The following is a 16603-nucleotide window of genomic DNA, read 5'->3' as shown; positions in this document are numbered from 1 at the left end:
TAGTGGTGGGTGATTTGTCTTTATCGATGGGGGAAGAAGTCAATAGGGGGGTATTAGAGATGAAAAATGTTCATCTATAGATAGATTCAAAATTAAAGTATTATGCCCGATGTTTTGGTAGTCTGTTATTTGGGTTGGTTGGTTTTGTACTGAATTCAGACATGCCGGCTTCATCATGTGTTACACGTACTTAGCTCTGTTTTTGGGGTTTGGCAGAGCAATAATAGGTGCGGTGAATGCTTGTTGGGGTTAACGGGGGGTAAGGGGGGTTTGTTCTAGCTAACTTTGTATCTATTAACACAACGTATATGTGTACGTGTACGTGTGTACGTGTGTACGTGTGTACGTGTGTACGTGTGTACGTGTGTACGTGTGTACGTGTGTACGTGTACGTGCGTGTGTACACGTGTGTGTACGTGTGTGTGTACACGTGTGTGTACGTGTGTGTGTACACGTGTGTGTACGTGTGTGTACGTGTGTGTACGTGTACGTAACGTAACTATGTCCCGCTACCATGAATTAAAATACGCCTCATGATTGTATGATGTTGGTAAATGATATTAAATAAGTCCAGCTACAAGTTATTTGACTGCGTCGAGACCTTTACGGTCATAGCTGAGTGATACCGTTTCCCCCCCCCTAAAAATTAAGAGATACCAAATGCATGACACCACAGTTATGTGTGATCATGGGCTGATTAGTCATAAGTCCATCGAGATGTCCCATTTGAAGGGTTAGTAGGATTGAATTCTAGAGCTTTCATGGCCCTGAAGTAAGAACCAGATGCCAGGTATAGTTTCAGTATAGAAACCCCCACATGTTATGGGCCCGGAGCGAGGATTAGGTACACGTTTCACAAGGGTTGCTGGTTTCTCGAGGCCTGGTGATCAAGGCTCTTGGACTAGGTGAAATGCATCCACCACAGGTAGATTAAATCTCGGAAATTGGTGTTGCAATTATATGCTGTATATGTAAAATCAACCACTTTATGTGCATGCTTATATGCATGGGGCAAACCGTTAATGCACGATATACATAGGCTATTAGGATGGGGGGGAGCATGCAATGCACGATATACATAGGCCGGGGTTTGCGAATACTGTGATAGCACAGTGAAAGTGATGTTATATATGAATTGTAGAGGTCTGGATGGGTGTCAGGGGATAGTTTAAGTAGAATGTCAGCTTTGGGTGCTGATGGTGGGGGTTATTTCCTCTCCCTTGAGTCTTAGGGAGATTTTATGTTCTCCGTTTTTGGTTTACAAGACCAAGGTAATAGTTATACTACAAAGACTCTTCATTTTAGGATGTTGTTTTCGATAATGCTAGTGATGGGTATTAGTACTAGTAGGATTGTAAAGTATAGGATTGAGGCTAGTTGTCCGATGGTGATGTAGGGGTGTTCGACTGGTTGTCCCCCGATTCATGTTAGTGTGAGCAGGTCTGCTACTAATAGTCAGAATAAGCATTGGCTGATGGGTCGGAATATTATTCCTCGTTGTTTTGATGTGTGGAGTAGGGGGATGATGGCAAGAATTAGGATAGAGAGTGCTAGGGCTAGTACTCCTCCTAGTTTGTTAGGGATGGATCGTAAGATTGCGTAGGCAAATAGGAAATATCATTCGGGTTTGATATGTGGTGGAGTACTTAGGGGATTAGCGGGAGTATAGTTGTCGGGATCTCCTAGCAGGTCGGGTGAGAATAATACTAGTAATATTAGGGTTAGAATGAGGAGTAGGGCTCCTAGGATGTCTTTGATTGTGTAGTAGGGGTGAAATGGGATTTTGTCTGAGTCAGATGGAATTCCGGAGGGGTTGTTGGATCCTGTCTCGTGTAAGAATAGTAGATGTACTGCTGCTAGTGCTGATACTACGAAGGGAAGGATAAAGTGGAAGGCGAAGAATCGTGTTAGGGTTGCTTTGTCAACTGAAAATCCGCCTCAGATTCATTGTACTAAGTCAGTTCCGATGTAGGGAATTGCTGATAGTAAGTTGGTAATGACGGTTGCTCCTCAGAATGATATTTGTCCTCATGGTAGAACATAGCCTATGAATGCTGTGGCTATGACGGTAAATAGGAGAATGATGCCGATGTTTCATGTTTCTGTGAATGTGTAGGAGCCGTAGTATAGTCCTCGTCCTACGTGTATGTATAGGCAGATGAAGAATATGGATGCTCCATTTGCGTGTATGTATCGAATGATTCAGCCGTAGTTTACGTCCCGGCAGATGTGTGTAACTGATGAAAAGGCTGTAGTTGTGTCTGAGGTGTAATGTATGGCTAGGAATAGGCCTGTTAGAATTTGTAAGATTAGGCAGATTCCGAGAAGAGATCCGAAATTTCATCATGCTGAGATATTTGATGGTGTGGGTAGGTCAATGAATGAGTTGTTGATGATTTTGGCTAGTGGGTGGGTTTTTCGAATGTTGGTCATTAGTGTTCTTGTAGTTGAATTACAACGATGATTTTTCATGTCATTAGTCATGGTTAGATTCCATGTGAGAATAATGATAACGTATATTGTATTTATCTTGAGTGTTATTTTTGTAGTTAGTTTTGTAGGTTTTTCTTCTAAGCCTTCTCCTATTTATGGTGGGCTTGTTTTGATTGTTGGTGGGGCTGTTGGTTGTGGTATTGTGTTGAGTTTTGGAGGGTCTTTTTTAGGTTTGATAGTTTTTTTAATTTATTTGGGGGGTATACTTGTTGTTTTTGGTTATACTACTGCTATGGCTACCGAGCAGTATCCTGAGGTTTGGATTTCTAATAAGGCTGTGTTGGGTGCGTTTGTTATAGGTCTGTTGTCAGAGTTATTGCTTGCTTGCTATATTTTAAAGGATGATGAGGTTGATCTTGTGTTTGAGTTTAATGGTATAGGGGATTGGGTAATTTATGATACGGGAGATTCAGGGTTCTTTAGTGAGGAAGCTATGGGTATTGCGGCTTTGTATAGTTATGGTACTTGATTGGTTATTGTGACTGGTTGATCTCTTCTTACAGGAGTGTTGGTGATTATGGAAGTTACTCGTGGAAATTAATTATTGTTAGGGCTAGGATTAAAGTGATTATGAAAGAGAGGAAGTACAGTTTGATTAGGCCTTTTTGGTTAGAAATGGTAGTTGATGATTTTATGTGGAAGTAAGAGATGGATTTTGGTAGTGCACTTTCTAGTCAAATTGTGTCTAGTAGTGTTGAGGCCAAATTTTGGCTTGCTGAGAGGTTTATTTTTGGTACGTAGCGGTGAATGATGATGGGGAAGTATCCAAGGAGATTAGAGAATTTGAATAGGTTTGATGGGTATTTAAGTTTGAGGCTTTGTGAGGTAAGGTTTAGTTCTAGTGCTAGGATGAATCCTAGAAGTGTCACGGAAAGGGCTGTTAGTTTTAGGTAATAGGGTATAGTTATTTGTGGAATAGTGGTAGGTGTGATGTTTTGGGAGATTAGGTATCCTGCGAAGATGCTTCCTAGTAGTAGGCGTTTAATGGAGTTAATTAGGTGTGGGTTGTTTTCGTTGGTTGTGATTATGGGGTTGAAGCGGGGTTGTCCTAGAAGTGCGAAGAATAGAATTCGGGTACTGTAGGCGGCTGTTATGGATGTGGCAACGAGGGTTATTAATAGGGCTCAGGCGTTGGTGTACGACGTATTGGCGGTTTCGATGATTAGGTCTTTAGAGTAGAATCCTGTGAGAAAGGGTATTCCTGTGAGTGCTAGGCTACCTGCGATTAGTGAGGTGGTAGTGAATGGCAGTACTTTATACAGTCCTCCTATTTTTCGAATGTCTTGTTCATCGTTTAAATTGTGGATAATGGATCCGGAACATATGAATAGCATGGCTTTGAAGAATGCGTGGGTGCAGATATGTAGGAATGCCAGGTATGGTTGATTGATGCCGATTGTGACGATTATGAGTCCTAGTTGGCTTGAGGTTGAGAATGCGATAATTTTCTTGATGTCATTCTGGGTGAGTGCGCAGATTGCTGTAAATAGGGTGGTGATAGCTCCTAGACATAGGGTGGTTGTTTGCACTGTTGTGTTATATTCTATTAGTGGGTGAAATCGGATTAGGAGGAAGACTCCTGCTACTACTATAGTGCTTGAATGTAGTAGGGCAGATACTGGGGTGGGACCTTCTATAGCTGATGGTAATCATGGGTGGAGACCAAATTGGGCTGATTTTCCGGTTGCTGCTAGTAGAAGGCCTATGAGTGGTATGTTTAGGTTGTCGTGGTGGGTAATGAAGATCTGTTGAAATTCTCATGTATTTAGGTTGATTAAAAATCATGCTATAGCTATGATGAAACCTACGTCTCCGATACGGTTGTAGAGGACTGCTTGTAAGGCGGCTGTGTTTGCGTCGGTTCGTCCGTGTCATCATCCAATGAGAAGGAATGATATGATACCTACTCCTTCTCATCCAATGAATAGTTGGAATAGGTTGTTTGCGGTGACTAGGATTATTATGGTGATGAGAAATATTAGTAGGTATTTAAAGAATCGATTGATATATGGGTCTGAGTGCATGTATCATATTGAGAATTCTATGATAGATCATGTGACGAATAGGGCTACAGGTATAAAGATTATGGAGAAGTAATCTAGTTTAAAGCTTAGTGTGAGTTTTATGGTTTGGATGGTTATTCAGTGTCAGTTTGAGATGATTATTTCTTTTCCTGAGTAGATAAATATTGTGGTAGGGATTATGCTGATTATGAAGGCGTATGAGATGGTAGTTTTTACGTATTGTGGATAGAGTTTGCTTTTGTAGATTGAGGTGCTGGTTAGGATGACTGGAAATGTTAATATAGATAGTGATGTGATAATAGAAGAGGTGAATAGATTAATTACTTTTATTTGGAGTTGCACCAATTTTTTGGTTCCTAAGACCAATGGATTACTTCTATCCTTTAAAAGTTGAAAAAGCCATGTTTTTATACATGGAGGCATGAGTTAGCAGTTCTTGCGTTCTTTTTCGGTAAATAAAAAGGTTTGAGCTTTTGTCATTAGATTCACAATCTAATATCTTTTTTTAGACTATATTTACAGTAAATGGGTCCTAGAATGATTTTGGGGTTGAGTGATAATAGTAGTAGGGGTATTAGGTGAAGTGCTATTAAGGCATTTTCTCGTGTGAATGAGGGTTTGATGTTTTTGATGTGGTGGGTATATTTTCCGCGTTGTGTGGTAATTAGTATATATAATGAGTATAGGGCAGTAATGATGATGTTGGTTCCTATTAGGATGATGGTAATATTGGATCATGAAAATGAGGCTATTACTACAAATAGTTCTCCGATTAGATTGATGGTAGGAGGTAGAGCTAGGTTGGTGAGGCTTGCTAGTAGTCATCATGCTGCTATTAGGGGTAGGAGTACTTGAAGTCCGCGCGCGAGGATTATGGTTCGGCTATGGGTACGTTCATAGTTGGAGTTGGCTAAGCAGAATAGTATGGATGATGTTAGGCCGTGAGCGATTATTAAGGCTGTTGCTCCTATATAACTTCATGGTGTTTGAATTAGAATTGCTGCGATAACTAGGGCTATGTGGCTGACGGAGGAGTATGCGATTAGGGATTTTAGGTCTGTTTGGCGTAAGCAGATAGAGCTCGTTATGATTATTCCTCATAGTGATAGTATTATAAAGGGGTATGCTATGGAATTCGTTAATGGGTTGAGTAGGATTGTAATTCGTATTATACCATAGCCTCCTAATTTTAGAAGTACTGCGGCAAGTACTATTGATCCAGCGATGGGTGCCTCTACATGTGCTTTGGGTAGTCATAGGTGGAGTCCATATAATGGTATTTTTACTATGAATGCCATTATACATGCTAGTCATAAGAGGGTATTAGATCAGGAGTTTGGTATGGGTTGGGATCAGAGTTGGAGTATTAAGAAGTTTAATGTGCCTATGTTGTTTTGGATAAATAGTAAGGCTACTAGTAGGGGTAGGGATCCTACTAGAGTATAAAATAGAAAGTATATTCCTGCGTTTAGGCGTTCTGTTTGGTTTCCTCATCGAGTAATGATGATTAGGGTGGGTGCTAGGGTCGCTTCAAATAGGATGTAAAATATGATTAGTTCTGTGGCGGTGAATGTTATGATTAGGAATAATTGTAATAAGATTAGTATTGTGATGTATAGTTTTTTTCGGGTTAGTGGTTCTTTTGATAGGTGGAACTGGCTAGCTATGAGTATTAGGGGTAGGAGTCATGTTGTAAGTGTTAGTAGTGGGGCTGATAAGGAGTCTGTGAAGAATGATAGGGATAGATTTGTGCAGTTATCATTGAGTTGGTTTAGAAAGAGTAAGCTAATGAGGCTAATTAATAGGCTGTAGGTTGTTGTGTTGATTCAGATTATATTGGGTTTTGATATTCATGTTAGGGGTATAAGTATTATAGTGGGGAGAATAATTTTTAGCATTGCAGGAGGTTTAGGTTTTGTACGTAGTCGGTTCCGTATGTGTTGGATACTATTACTAGGAGTGATAATCCTAGGGCTGCTTCGCAGGCAGCGAATACAAGTAGGATGATGGGAGTTATACTAGCTAGTGTAAAATGGTTGTTTAGGATTGTTACTGTTATTATTACGAATAATGATAGTATTATGCCCTCTAAGCAGAGTAGGGAGGATATGAGGTGGGACCGGTATATGAGCAGTCCTATAAGAGATGTGATGAAGGCCAGGAAGATGTTAGCATATACTATAGTCATTTGGTAATTATGATATAAGTCATAGTTTAATGAGTCGAAATCATTTGTTTTGGATTAAACTAATTACCATATTCTGCTCATTCTAGTCCTTTTTCGGTTCATTCGTAAGCTAGGCTTGCGGCTAGGAGGGAGATAAGTAGTAGTGCCATGGTAAGTATGGTAGTAAGGTTGTTTGTGTGTGATGCTCATGGGAGTGGTAGGAGTAGGGCGATTTCTAGGTCGAATAGTAGGAATGTAATGGCTACTAAGAAAAATTTTATGGAAAAGGGTAGGCGTGCTGATCCCATGGGGTCAAATCCACATTCATAGGGGCTAGCTTTTTCTGAGTAGATATTTAGCTGGGGAAGTCAGAATGCGATTAGTACGAGTAAAGAGGCCAGGATAGTATTGGTGAATAGAGCTAGTACTATGTTTATTACTTCTTTCCGGGTTAAACCAGAGCTAGTTGATTGGAAGTCAACTGTACTAATTATACTAAGGAAGTAGGATCCTCATCAATAGATAGATACGTATAGGAATAGTCACACTACGTCTACGAAGTGTCAGTATCAAGCGGCAGCTTCAAATCCAAAGTGGTGGTTAGATGTGAAGTGAAACTTTAATTGTCGTATGAAGCATACAATTAGGAAGGTGGAGCCAATAATTACATGTAGTCCATGAAATCCTGTTGCTATAAAGAAAGTAGAGCCGTATACTCCGTCGGAGATTGTAAAGGGGGTTTCGTAGTACTCTGAGGCTTGTAGGAGTGTGAAGTAGATGCCTAGAGAGATGGTAATGAACAGTGCTTGGAGCATGTGTTTGCGGTTTCCTTCTATTAAACTATGGTGGGCCCAGGTGATTGATACTCCCGAGGCTAGAAGTACGGAAGTGTTTAGTAGGGGAACTTCTATGGGATTTAGAGGGATGATGCCTGTGGGTGGTCAACATCCTCCTAGTTCAGGGGTAGGTGCTAGGCTGGAGTGGTAAAAGGCTCAGAAAAAACCTGCGAAAAAGAATACTTCTGACACAATAAAGAGGATTATGCCATATCGTAGGCCCTTTTGGACAATTGGTGTGTGGTGGCCTTGGAATGTGCTTTCTCGGATAATATCTCGTCATCATTGATACATAGTCAGGGTATTGGTTGTGAGACCTAGTAGGAGTAAATATATTGAGTTAAAGTGGAATCATATGATTAGGCCAGACGTTATAAGGAGGGCTGAAAGAGCCCCTGTTAATGGTCAAGGGCTGGGGTTTACTATATGGTAGGCATGGGTTTGGTGGGTCATTAAGTGTTGTCGTGTAGATATAAACTAACTAGTAGTGTGAAGACATAGGCTTGAATAAGGGCTACAGCAAATTCTAGGATGGTGAGAAGAATAAGGATGGTAAAAGTAATTGAAGCTGTAGCGGTGCTAATGTCTATAAGGACAAGGGTAGCTCCTCCGATTAGGTGAATTAGTAGGTGACCTGCAGTGATATTGGCTGTTAGTCGTACAGCCAGGGCCATGGGTTGAATGAATAAACTGATAGTTTCAATAATTACTAACATTGGAATAAGGAGTAAGGGTGTTCCTTGAGGTAGAAAGTGAGCTAGGGATGCTTTTGTTTTATGTCGAAAGCCTGTAATGACCGTTCCTGCTCATAGAGGGATGGCTATTCCCAGGTTTATTGATAGTTGAGTGGTAGGAGTAAATGAGTGTGGTAAGAGACCTAGTAGGTTGGTAGATCCAATGAATAGAATGAGTGATATAAGTATTAGCGCTCATGTTTGTCCTTTGTAGTTATGGATGGATAGTATTTGTTTCGATGTTAATTGGATTAATCATTGTTGGATTGAGATAAGACGATTATTAATTAGTCGATTGGGAGAGGGAAATAGGATGCTTGGGAATAAGATGATTAGGATTACGATGGGGAGGCCTATTATTGTAGGGGTAGTGAAAGAGGCGAATAGATTTTCGTTCATTTTTCTTCTCAAGGTGTATTGCTTTTTGGTAGCAATGTTTGTTTTGGCTCTGGATTTGTTGGGAAGTGGTGCTTAGAAATTTTCAGCTGAAATATAATAAATAGGGTTAAAATTATAGATAGGATTACAATGGATCAGGTTGATGTGTCTAACTGTGGCATTTCATTAAGGAGAGATTTATATACTCTCAGTCTTTAACTTAAAAGGTTAATGCTGTATAGCTTCTTAATGATTAAAGTATTGAGGTAGATCACTTTTCGAAGTGAGATAGTGGGACTAATTCGAGAACAATAGGTATGAAGCTGTGGTTGGAACCACAGATTTCTGAGCATTGACCGTAGTATAGTCCTGGTCGCATGGATATTAAAGTTGTTTGATTTAGTCGTCCTGGAATGGCATCGGTTTTTAGTCCTAGGGATGGTACGGCTCATGAGTGGAGTACGTCTTCGGATGAAATTAGTATTCGAATTGTTATTTCTATTGGAAGGACTACTCGGTTGTCTACTTCTAGTAGTCGTAGTTCTCCGGGTTTTAGTTCTTGTGTAGGAATTATGTATGAGTCAAAGTTTAGGTCCTCGTAGTCTGTGTATTCGTAGCTTCAGTATCATTGATGTCCTATAGTTTTTACAGTTAAGGAGGGGTTATTGATTTCATCTATTATGTAGAGAATTCGTAACGAGGGCAGGGCGATTAGAATTAGGATAATAGCTGGCAGGATTGTTCATACTGTTTCTACTTCTTGCGCATCTATTGTACTTGTGTGGGTTAGTTTTGTGGTTAACATGAGTGAAATGATGTAGAGCACTAGCGAGCTAATTAAGAATACGATTATTAGCGTGTGGTCGTGGAAGTGTAACAGTTCTTCTATAATAGGAGAAGTTGCGTCTTGTAAACCTATTTGGAGAGGGTACGCCATGGAGGCATAAAGGATTTTCACCTATAATTTAACTTTGACAAAGTTATGTAATTTTTACTAATGCCTCTTGATTGAGAAAGACATAAGGGTTATGGTGTTGGCTTGAAACCAGTTTCAGAGGGTTCGACTCCTTCCTTTCTTATTTTAGTACAACATAAGTAGGTTCTTCAAATGTGTGATAGGGAGGAGGACATCCGTGCAGTCATTCGATATTAGTCGTAGTTAATTCAACTGTTGCTACTTCTCGTTTGGATGCGAAGGCTTCTCAGATCATGAATACTATTAGTATTACTGCTGTAAGTGAAATAAATGAGCCTATAGAGGACACTGTGTTTCATGTTGTGTAGGCGTCTGGGTAGTCGGAGTATCGTCGAGGTATTCCTGATAAGCCTAAGAAATGTTGGGGGAAGAATGTTATGTTAACCCCAACAAATATAATTGTAAAGTGAATTTTTGCTCAAGTGTCGTCAAGAGTGAAGCCTGAGAATAGGGGGAATCAGTGAACAAATCCGCCTATGATAGCGAAGACTGCTCCTATTGATAAGACGTAGTGGAAGTGTGCTACTACATAGTATGTGTCGTGGAGTACGATGTCCAGTGACGAGTTTGCTAGTACGATGCCCGTAAGACCCCCTACTGTGAATAGGAAAATAAACCCTAGGGCTCATAGTATAGCTGGGGATCACTTGATGTTGCCTCCATGTAGGGTAGCTAGTCAGCTAAATACTTTTACTCCTGTTGGGATTGCAATGATTATAGTGGCTGAAGTGAAGTATGCTCGTGTATCAACATCCATTCCTACGGTAAATATATGGTGGGCCCATACGATGAAACCTAGGAAGCCGATGGATATTATTGCTCATACTATTCCTATATAACCAAAGGGTTCTTTTTTCCCTGAGTAGTAGGTAACGATATGTGAAATCATTCCGAATCCTGGGAGGATTAGGATGTAAACTTCAGGATGTCCAAAGAATCAGAATAGGTGTTGATATAGAATAGGATCCCCTCCTCCAGCGGGGTCAAAGAATGTTGTATTCAGGTTTCGATCTGAAAGTAGTATAGTAATGCCAGCTGCTAGAACTGGTAGTGATAGTAGTAGGAGTACTGCTGTGATTAGTACGGATCACACGAATAGGGGAATTTGATATTGAGATATTGCAGGAGGTTTTATATTGATGATAGTAGTGATGAAATTAATAGCCCCAAGGATGGATGATACACCTGCTAGGTGAAGGGAGAAAATCGTCAGGTCTACAGATGCTCCTGCGTGGGCTAGGTTACCAGCTAAGGGAGGATATACGGTTCATCCTGTTCCTGCGCCTGCTTCTACTATGGAGGAGGCCAGTAGTAGTAGGAAAGATGGCGGTAAGAGTCAGAAGCTTATATTGTTTATTCGGGGGAATGCTATGTCAGGAGCGCCGATTATTAGGGGTACTAATCAGTTTCCGAAGCCTCCGATTATGATAGGTATTACTATGAAAAAGATTATTACGAATGCGTGGGCGGTGACAATCACGTTATAAATCTGATCATCTCCTAGTAAAGCACCAGGTTGTCCTAGTTCTGCGCGAATTAAAAGACTGAGGGCGGTACCTACTATACCGGCTCATGCACCAAATAATAGATAGAGAGTACCAATATCTTTGTGGTTTGTGGAAAATAGTCATCGGTTTATGAACATAGGTAAAATGGCCGATAAAAGCATTAGACTGTAAATCTAATTATGAGGGTTCAAGTCCTTCTTTTACCAAGTCCTGTGGTGAAATGTCACGTTGAATTGCAAATTCAAAGAAGCAGCTTCAACCCTGCCGGGGCTTCTCCCGCCTTTTTTTTCTACGCGGCGGGAGAAGTAGATTGAAGCCAGTTGGCTAGGGTATTTAGCTGTTAACTAAAGTTTCATGGGATAGAAGCCCATCAATCTAGTAAGGGCTTAGCTTAATTAAAGTAGTTGATTTGCATTCAGTTGATGTAAGATAGAGTCTTGCAGTCCTTAAGTTGAGTTTGCAGAGATTAAGTTGGTGATACTTACTTAGGGCTTTGAAGGCCCTTGGTCTTTTTAGCCTAAATCTCTATTCCAGGATTGATATTATTGGGGTTATGGGAAGTAGTATGGTTGAGGTGATGATTAGTGGTGGTAGAAGGATGATTTTCTTTGTGCTTTCGAATTGTCATTTTATTTTTATGTTATTTGCTGAGGGGAATATAGTTAGTGTTGTGGTGTAGGATAGTCGTATGTAGAAGTATAGGTTTAGGAGTGCTGTGATGGCTATGAATGTTGGTAGGATAATTATATCATTTTTTGTTAACTCTTGGATGATTATTCATTTAGGTGTAAATCCTGATAATGGTGGTAGGCCTCCTAGTGATAGTATTAGTATCAGGATTAGTGATGTTACGAGTGGAAGTTTGTTTCATGTTTGTGATAGTGATGATATTGTTGTGGATGAGTTGTGAATAAATAGTATAAATGTGCTTAGGGTTATTATAATATAGATTGTGAAGTTTAGGAGTATAAGGGTAGGATTGTATGCAAGGATAACGGCTATTCATCCCATGTGGGCAATTGATGAGTAAGCTAGGATTTTTCGGAGTTGAGTTTGGTTAAGTCCTCCTCAGCCTCCTACTAGTACTGATGCGATTGCTATGGGAATTATTAGTTTGGGGTTGATGGATGGTGAGATTTGGTAGAGGACGGATAAGGGCGCGATTTTTTGTCATGTGAGTAAGATTATGCCTGAGGGTAATGAGATTCCCTGTGTTACTTCGGGTACTCAGAAGTGGAAGGGGGCTATGCCTAGTTTTATTGCTAGGGCGATGGTGATTAGGCCTGATGCGATTGGATTTGGGATTTTTGAGATTGTTCATTGTCCTGAGAATATAAGGTTGATGATGATGCCTATTATTAGGAGTATTGATGCGGTGGCTTGTGTTAGGAAGTATTTTGTGGATGCTTCTATGGCTCGTGGGTTATAGTTTTTTATTAGGATTGGGATGATCGCTAGTATGTTTATTTCGAAGCCGATTCAAGTTAATAGTCAGTGGGAGCTTGTAAGGACGATTATAGTTCCTGATATAACGGTTGTTATGATGATGACGAGGATGTAGGGTTTTATTAGTACGGGAAGGGGATAAACCAACATTTTCGGGGTATGGGCCCGATAGCTTATTTAGCTGACCTTACTTTAGAATATGGTGTATGTGGGTAGCACGAAGACTTTTGAACTCTTAGGACTAGGTTCGACTCCTATTATTCTAGAAATAAGAGGATTTTAACCTCTATTATTTACTCTATCAAAGTAATTCTTTTGTCAGACATATTTCTTATGTTTGGGGAGGAATGCTTGCTGAAATAATGGGTAGTGTTACGTGTCATATGCATAGGGCTAGTGTAAGGGGTAGGAAATTTTTTCATAGGAGGTGTATTAGTTGGTCGTATCGAAATCGTGGGTATGATGCTCGGATTCATAGGAATAGGATTGTTAGTATTAGGGTTTTTATGGTGAAGTTAATGGTGTAGAGTTCAGGTATGTATGGAGCGTGGAATGCTCCAAAGAATAGGAGGGTTGTGAAAATATTTATTATAATGATGTTGGCGTATTCTGCTAGGAAAAACATGGCGAATGGGCCTGCTGCGTATTCTACGTTGAATCCTGAGACGAGTTCTGATTCTCCTTCTGTTAGGTCAAATGGGGCACGGTTGGTTTCTGCTAGGGTGGAGATGAATCATATTATGGCTAGTGGTCATGCAGGGAAAATTAGTCATAGATGTTCTTGAGTGGTGATTAGTGTTGATAGGGTGAAAGATCCGTTTATTAGTAGTACTGATAGTAAGATGATGGCTAGGGTAACTTCGTATGAGATTGTTTGGGCTACGGCTCGTAGGGCTCCGATTAGGGCGTATTTGGAGTTTGAAGCTCATCCGGATCATAGGATTGAGTAGACGGCTAGGCTTGATATTGCTAGCATAAATAGTACTCCTAGGTTTATGTTGATGAGGGGGTATGGTATGGGTAAGGGGATTCATATTGTTAGGGCTAGGGTTAGGGCTAGAATGGGGGCTATAATAAATATAGATGTAGAGGATGTTAGTGGTCGTAAAGGTTCTTTGGTAAATAGTTTTACAGCGTCTGCGATAGGTTGAAGGAGTCCGTAGGGTCCTACGATGTTGGGTCCTTTTCGGAGTTGTATGTAGCCTAGTACTTTTCGTTCTACTAATGTTAGGAAAGCTACGGCAAGGAGGATTGGGATAATTAGTGATGCAATGTTGATTATAAACATGTTGTTAGGGAGAGGAGTTGAACCTCTGGAAATAAAGGTTTAAGTTTTATGCAGTTACCGGGCCCTGCCACCCTAACGAGTCCTGTTTCTTGGATTTATAGAGGAGTTGGACTGATTAGATTAAGATTATATCATCTATTGGTCTTAAGGCGCTCTATTAGGGTGGGCCTTGTTTCTCTTGTCCTTTCGTACTGGGAGGAACTGGTTAATAGATAGAAACCGACCTGGATTACTCCGGTCTGAACTCAGATCACGTAGGACTTTAATCGTTGAACAAACGAACCCTTAATAGCTGCTGCACCATTAGGATGTCCTGATCCAACATCGAGGTCGTAAACCCTATTGTCGATATGGACTCTTAAATAGGATTGCGCTGTTATCCCTAGGGTAACTTGTTCCGTTGATCAAAATTTTTTGGATCAATTAATGATGTGGTACTTTGACTGGTTAGTCTAGGTTTATATCACTCGGAGGTTGTTTTATTCTCCGAGGTCACCCCAACCCAAATTGTTAATCCATTGTAGAGTTGTTTTAATTTCCTGTTGGTTGGTTAGTTGTGTTCTACTGGATTAGTTAATTAAAGCTCCATAGGGTCTTCTCGTCTTATTATTTTATTCCCGCCTCTTCACGGGAAGGTCAATTTCACTGATTGGAAGTAAGAGACAGTTAAACCCTCGTGTGGCCATTCATACAAGTCCTAATTTACAGAACAAATGATTATGCTACCTTTGCACGGTCAGGATACCGCGGCCGTTTAACTTATGTCACTGGGCAGGCAGTGCCTCCAATACTAGTAATGCTGGAGGTGATGTTTTTGGTAAACAGGCGGGGTTTGTGTTTGCCGAGTTCCTTTTACTTCTTTTAATCTTTCCTTGATTGCATTCCTGTGTCGGTTTAACAATTGGTTTGATAGGTGTGTTGATTGTTTGGTTGGTTTTATCTTGTTGTTAACTATCAGTGGGTATTCGTTCCGGTTATAAGTTTATGCAAGGAGAAAAAGTTTCTTGTTACTCATGTTAGCATTGTCTCTTCTATAATTGGATAGATTGACCCAGTATTACATTAGGAGTTAGTTTTGAGTTTCTGGTATTATGTTGATTGGATTGTTGAGCTTTAACGCTTTCTTAATTGATGGCTGCTTTTAGGCCTACTATGGTTTATGTTTGTATTTACTCTCTAAGTAAGGTTGTATCCTTGATCTAAAAAGCTGTACCTTTTTAGATTATATTTTAAACTTACATTAAAATTTTTTGGGGTTTTAGGTAAGTTTAAAGTTGAACTGAAATTCTATTCTGGGTAACCAGCTATCACCAGGCTCGTTAGGCCTTTCACCTCTACTTATGAATCTTCTCACTATTTTGCCACATAGATGAGTTCGTCCCAGGGGATTGTTCATAGGTAGCTCGTCTGGTTTCGGGAGGCTTAGCTTAAGTTCTCTTTGTTAAGTTGTTCTGGCTAACTCATTATGCAAAAGGTAGAAGGGGTAATCTTTGCTGTTTTTTACTTTGAATTTTCTTTCATCTTTCCCTTGCGGTACTATCTCTATAGCTCCGATTAAAATTTCTATCTCCTATACTTTAGTGTGTGACTAAATGTTTTGTTTGATTTTTACTTTATAGTTTGGTTGTTTATTGTTTGGGCTAGCTTTAGTTCAAAGTGGTCATTGGATGTGAAATCTTCTGGGTGTAAGCCAGATGCTTTATTTAAGCTACACTTTGGTTTATCCAAGCACACTTTCCAGTATGCTTACCTTGTTACGACTTGTCTCCTCTTGTGTTTTGTGTATGTTTTATTTAATTTAGAGTGTTTATTTGAGGAGGGTGACGGGCGGTGTGTGCGTGCTTCATGGCCCGATTCAATTAAGCTCTCTATTCTTAATTTACTGCTAAATCCACCTTTAGTTTGTTAGTTTCATAAAAACTTTCGTGTATGGTTGTTCTTGTTTAGAAAATGTAGCCCATTTCTTCCCGCTCCATAGGTTACACCTTGACCTAACTTTTTTATGTAGTGATTATTATGCTTACTTTTATTCCTTTTAAGGGTTTGCTGAAGATGGCGGTATATAGACTGAATTAGCAAGGAGTGGTGAGGTTTATCGGGGTTTATCGATTATAGAACAGGCTCCTCTAGAGGGGTGTGAAGCACCGCCAAGTCCTTTGAGTTTTAAGCTGTTGCTAGTAGTTCTCTGGCGAATAATTTTGTTATATTAATTATTTGTGTTTAGGGCTAAGCATAGTGGGGTATCTAATCCCAGTTTGGGTCTTAGCTATCGTGTAGTCGGAGTTGGTAAAGTCACTTTCGTAGTTTATTTTATATTAACGGTAGCTTTTTACAGCTTGGTTAGTTTTTAACTTTAGTGTTAATTAAATCTTTGACACTTTTTACGCCGAGGACCTATTGATTTGGGTTAATCGTATGACCGCGGTGGCTGGCACGAAATTTACCAACCCTGAATGTTTAATATAGCTTAGTCGAACTTTCGTTCATAGCTTAATTTTTATTACTGCTGTATCCCGTGGGGGTGTGGTTGAGCAAGGCGTTGTGAGCTACTTGTTTAGTGTGCTTGATACCTGCTCCTTTTAATCAGTTGTATGAGATTTAGAGGGCACTTTCACCGGGGCGCGGAGGCTTGCATGTATAATCTTATTAGAAACCAATAGGAGGGCTAGGACCAAACCTTTGTGTTTATGGAGCCTTTACGGCTCATCTAGGCATTTTCAGTGCCTTGCTTTGATTTGTTAAGCTACATTAAC

At 40.1% G+C, this 16603-nt stretch overlaps 13 protein-coding genes and 24 non-coding genes across 37 annotated transcripts, besides 2 other annotated features; 9 read left to right on the top strand and 28 right to left on the bottom strand. All coding sequences in view use genetic code 2, as the record gives it.

Moving 5' to 3' along the window:
• Positions 1–1157: a D loop.
• Positions 1158–1224, top strand: tRNA-Pro. The gene has a single exon. It is a non-coding gene; the product is annotated as a tRNA-Pro (tRNA).
• Positions 1224–1293, bottom strand: tRNA-Thr. The gene has a single exon. It is a non-coding gene; the product is annotated as a tRNA-Thr (tRNA).
• Positions 1294–2433, bottom strand: CYTB (cytochrome b). The gene has a single exon. It carries the CDS (start codon positions 2431–2433, stop codon positions 1294–1296), a length of 1140 nt encoding a protein of 379 aa, YP_778811.1.
• Positions 2434–2437: 4 nt separating this feature from the next.
• On the top strand, positions 2438–2506 carry tRNA-Glu. Its single transcript has one exon. It is a non-coding gene; the product is annotated as a tRNA-Glu (tRNA).
• Positions 2507–3034, top strand: ND6 (NADH dehydrogenase subunit 6). Its single transcript has one exon. It carries the CDS (start codon positions 2507–2509, stop codon positions 3032–3034), a length of 528 nt encoding a protein of 175 aa, YP_778810.1.
• On the bottom strand, positions 3018–4838 carry ND5 (NADH dehydrogenase subunit 5). Its single transcript has one exon. The coding sequence runs from the start codon at positions 4836–4838 to the stop codon at positions 3018–3020; it is 1821 nt and encodes a 606-aa protein (YP_778809.1).
• Positions 4839–4908, bottom strand: tRNA-Leu(CUN). Its single transcript has one exon. It is a non-coding gene; the product is annotated as a tRNA-Leu (tRNA).
• On the bottom strand, positions 4909–4967 carry tRNA-Ser(AGY). Its single transcript has one exon. It is a non-coding gene; the product is annotated as a tRNA-Ser (tRNA).
• On the bottom strand, positions 4968–5037 carry tRNA-His. The gene has a single exon. It is a non-coding gene; the product is annotated as a tRNA-His (tRNA).
• ND4 (NADH dehydrogenase subunit 4) lies at positions 5037–6415 on the bottom strand. The gene has a single exon. A coding segment is annotated over exon 1 (1379 nt).
• ND4L (NADH dehydrogenase subunit 4L) lies at positions 6409–6705 on the bottom strand. Its single transcript has one exon. The coding sequence runs from the start codon at positions 6703–6705 to the stop codon at positions 6409–6411; it is 297 nt and encodes a 98-aa protein (YP_778807.1).
• On the bottom strand, positions 6706–6774 carry tRNA-Arg. Its single transcript has one exon. It is a non-coding gene; the product is annotated as a tRNA-Arg (tRNA).
• Positions 6775–7121, bottom strand: ND3 (NADH dehydrogenase subunit 3). Its single transcript has one exon. A coding segment is annotated over exon 1 (347 nt).
• On the bottom strand, positions 7122–7189 carry tRNA-Gly. The gene has a single exon. It is a non-coding gene; the product is annotated as a tRNA-Gly (tRNA).
• On the bottom strand, positions 7190–7973 carry COX3 (cytochrome c oxidase subunit III). Its single transcript has one exon. A coding segment is annotated over exon 1 (784 nt).
• On the bottom strand, positions 7973–8653 carry ATP6 (ATP synthase F0 subunit 6). The gene has a single exon. It carries the CDS (start codon positions 8651–8653, stop codon positions 7973–7975), a length of 681 nt encoding a protein of 226 aa, YP_778804.1.
• ATP8 (ATP synthase F0 subunit 8) lies at positions 8611–8814 on the bottom strand. Its single transcript has one exon. The coding sequence runs from the start codon at positions 8812–8814 to the stop codon at positions 8611–8613; it is 204 nt and encodes a 67-aa protein (YP_778803.1).
• Position 8815: 1 nt separating this feature from the next.
• tRNA-Lys lies at positions 8816–8884 on the bottom strand. The gene has a single exon. It is a non-coding gene; the product is annotated as a tRNA-Lys (tRNA).
• Position 8885: 1 nt separating this feature from the next.
• On the bottom strand, positions 8886–9569 carry COX2 (cytochrome c oxidase subunit II). Its single transcript has one exon. The coding sequence runs from the start codon at positions 9567–9569 to the stop codon at positions 8886–8888; it is 684 nt and encodes a 227-aa protein (YP_778802.1).
• tRNA-Asp lies at positions 9570–9636 on the bottom strand. Its single transcript has one exon. It is a non-coding gene; the product is annotated as a tRNA-Asp (tRNA).
• A 6-nt stretch (positions 9637–9642) lies between these two features.
• On the top strand, positions 9643–9711 carry tRNA-Ser(UCN). The gene has a single exon. It is a non-coding gene; the product is annotated as a tRNA-Ser (tRNA).
• On the bottom strand, positions 9709–11253 carry COX1 (cytochrome c oxidase subunit I). The gene has a single exon. It carries the CDS (start codon positions 11251–11253, stop codon positions 9709–9711), a length of 1545 nt encoding a protein of 514 aa, YP_778801.1.
• Position 11254: 1 nt separating this feature from the next.
• tRNA-Tyr lies at positions 11255–11322 on the top strand. The gene has a single exon. It is a non-coding gene; the product is annotated as a tRNA-Tyr (tRNA).
• Positions 11323–11390, top strand: tRNA-Cys. Its single transcript has one exon. It is a non-coding gene; the product is annotated as a tRNA-Cys (tRNA).
• Positions 11387–11422: an origin of replication (origin of L strand replication).
• Positions 11423–11495, top strand: tRNA-Asn. The gene has a single exon. It is a non-coding gene; the product is annotated as a tRNA-Asn (tRNA).
• A 1-nt stretch (position 11496) lies between these two features.
• On the top strand, positions 11497–11565 carry tRNA-Ala. The gene has a single exon. It is a non-coding gene; the product is annotated as a tRNA-Ala (tRNA).
• An 11-nt stretch (positions 11566–11576) lies between these two features.
• tRNA-Trp lies at positions 11577–11643 on the bottom strand. Its single transcript has one exon. It is a non-coding gene; the product is annotated as a tRNA-Trp (tRNA).
• Positions 11642–12685, bottom strand: ND2 (NADH dehydrogenase subunit 2). The gene has a single exon. It carries the CDS (start codon positions 12683–12685, stop codon positions 11642–11644), a length of 1044 nt encoding a protein of 347 aa, YP_778800.1.
• Positions 12686–12754, bottom strand: tRNA-Met. The gene has a single exon. It is a non-coding gene; the product is annotated as a tRNA-Met (tRNA).
• Position 12755: 1 nt separating this feature from the next.
• On the top strand, positions 12756–12828 carry tRNA-Gln. The gene has a single exon. It is a non-coding gene; the product is annotated as a tRNA-Gln (tRNA).
• On the bottom strand, positions 12826–12894 carry tRNA-Ile. Its single transcript has one exon. It is a non-coding gene; the product is annotated as a tRNA-Ile (tRNA).
• Positions 12894–13850, bottom strand: ND1 (NADH dehydrogenase subunit 1). The gene has a single exon. The coding sequence runs from the start codon at positions 13848–13850 to the stop codon at positions 12894–12896; it is 957 nt and encodes a 318-aa protein (YP_778799.1).
• Positions 13851–13852: 2 nt separating this feature from the next.
• Positions 13853–13927, bottom strand: tRNA-Leu(UUR). The gene has a single exon. It is a non-coding gene; the product is annotated as a tRNA-Leu (tRNA).
• On the bottom strand, positions 13928–15495 carry 16S rRNA. The gene has a single exon. It is a non-coding gene; the product is annotated as a l-rRNA (ribosomal RNA).
• On the bottom strand, positions 15496–15568 carry tRNA-Val. Its single transcript has one exon. It is a non-coding gene; the product is annotated as a tRNA-Val (tRNA).
• On the bottom strand, positions 15569–16532 carry 12S rRNA. Its single transcript has one exon. It is a non-coding gene; the product is annotated as a s-rRNA (ribosomal RNA).
• On the bottom strand, positions 16533–16603 carry tRNA-Phe. Its single transcript has one exon. It is a non-coding gene; the product is annotated as a tRNA-Phe (tRNA).

The sequence above is a fragment of the mitochondrial genome of Leptonychotes weddellii (assembly GCF_054177405.1).
Source record: "Leptonychotes weddellii mitochondrion, complete genome".
NCBI classification, from domain to species: Eukaryota; Metazoa; Chordata; class Mammalia; order Carnivora; family Phocidae; genus Leptonychotes; species Leptonychotes weddellii.
Note: the sequence above shows the minus strand (reverse complement) of the source record. Positions and strands in the feature narration are given on the sequence as shown.